Source organism: Cariama cristata, unplaced genomic scaffold, assembly GCF_000690535.1.
Source record: "Cariama cristata isolate BGI_N322 unplaced genomic scaffold, ASM69053v1 scaffold26415, whole genome shotgun sequence".
NCBI lineage: Eukaryota > Metazoa > Chordata > Aves > Cariamiformes > Cariamidae > Cariama > Cariama cristata.
This window is the reverse complement of record NW_009616183.1, coordinates 2,956-4,532: the sequence shown is the minus strand read 5'-3', so window position 1 is coordinate 4,532 and position 1,577 is coordinate 2,956. Positions and strand designations below refer to the sequence as shown.

Sequence of the window (1,577 nt, the reverse complement as noted above, 5' to 3'; positions counted from 1 at the left end):
ACCAGTACCGGGCGATGGAGCGGGGGTAACGGGGCTGCACCAGGTCCACGCGCTTGGTGCGGAGGTTGACACGGTAGTACTTGTCTGGGAGGAAGGGGAGATGGCTGTCAGGAGCTGCGGGGAGCTGCCAGCCCTGGGCAACTTCCCACTGCATCCTGGAGCTTAGGGATATTGGAGAGCGAGAGGAGACCTCCCCCTGCCCCGGCAGCCCTGGTTCTGCATCTCTCCCGGATCCTGCTGCCCCAGACTCACCTCCTACAAAGAAGTAGACACTCTGGAGGGTCTCGCACTGGGAGCCTGACAGCCAGTCGCTTTCGACATCCGCGGAGTCAGAATCGTTTTGCAGCCACGTCCAGAAACCCAAATTCAGTGACCGGTGGCTCTTGTACCTCTTGCGCTGGCGGCGAGACTTCCTCCTCCGGGGCTGGTGGGAGGCCACGTAGATCCTGCCGGCCATGGCCGCATCCAGCCGGCTGGGCACCCCCCGCCAGTCTCTGCTGCTGGGCGCCCCGCCTGGCAAAGAGGCAGAGGGCAAATGAGAGGGGCAGCAACGTATGGGGCTGAGCAGAGCCCAGCCCCACAGAGAGCTCCCAGCACCTGCTCCGAGACCCACAGGGATGCTCCAAAGGATCCCAGACTGGATGGGATGCGTGATGGGGACATGGGCCAGGCAGTCAGGAGCAGCCCTTTGCCCCACCCTTGGCTGGGATCAGCCCTGTGCTGCTGAGCCCCCTTCTCCTCCGCTCCATCTTTCATTCCTCTCGCCCAGGGCTGGGGTTTTCCTATGGCATCTCCAGCTCCAGTGGGAATAAACAGTCCTCAGTAGCGATGCTGTGGTGCGAGATGGCTGGGGATGGGCTCAGCAGTGTGGGGCATACTGGGTTGCAGAGGGTGAGATTCGGGATGCTGTGGGAGATGCAGCTGCGGCCTGGGGGGTTCCTGTGCATAGCCTGGGCTGCTGCCCAGCATGGTGGCTCATCCAGCCTGCCCGCGCTCCCAGGCATCGCTCCCTCCTCCCTGGGTGCCTGCACCCCTCACGCCCTGTCAGTGCGGGTTATAATGGCACCCACCGGCCCTTTCCCCCCCGGGGCTGGCCCAGCCCTTACTCATCCTGCCACCGAAGAGGATCTGGAAGATGTCCTCCCAGCTGTCGCGGTTCATGAAGGCATAGTGGCTGAACACAACGGAGGGCGAGGACTTCTCACACTCAGCCTGCGTGGGCTGGTGGGCGAAGTCGTAGGACCAGTAGTTCTTGTCTAGGAGAGGATGCGCAGGGCATTAGTGGGGGACAGGCACTGGAGGGGGAGCAGGAGTTAGAGGGGTGTCCTGCCCATGGCCGCCGGTGCCTGGCTCTGCCCGGGAGTGGGGGGCTGCGCCCCTTACCCTTGAAGAAATAGACTCTCTCATTGCCGTGGTAGCTGTGCGCGGGGAGGGCGAAGGCCGCGTCGATGTTGTTCGGGATGCCTTCAAAGCCTTCGGAGATGTTGCGTGGGTACCCGGGGTCGAGGGCTCCATCATCAAAGCGCCAGTACTGGCTGCCCTGGGGGGGGCGGGGCACAGGGGGGGGTCGGGGGGCG

At 64.0% G+C, this 1,577-nt stretch overlaps 1 protein-coding gene across 1 annotated transcript in view; it reads right to left on the bottom strand.

Annotated features, from left to right (window-relative positions):
• Positions 1-7: 7 nt before the first annotated feature.
• The window catches only part of VTN (vitronectin), a gene marked incomplete at its 3' end in the record, with an annotated part of 3,321 nt that continues 1,751 nt past the window's right edge, over positions 8-1,577 (bottom strand). Inside the window, exons 5-8 of the mRNA XM_009700101.1 lie at positions 1,384-1,540; positions 1,107-1,256; positions 253-513; positions 8-84 (exon numbers count right to left, since the gene is read on the bottom strand). Coding sequence (XP_009698403.1) covers positions 8-84; positions 253-513; positions 1,107-1,256; positions 1,384-1,540 — 645 coding nt within the window. The remainder of the gene's footprint in view (positions 85-252; positions 514-1,106; positions 1,257-1,383; positions 1,541-1,577) is intronic.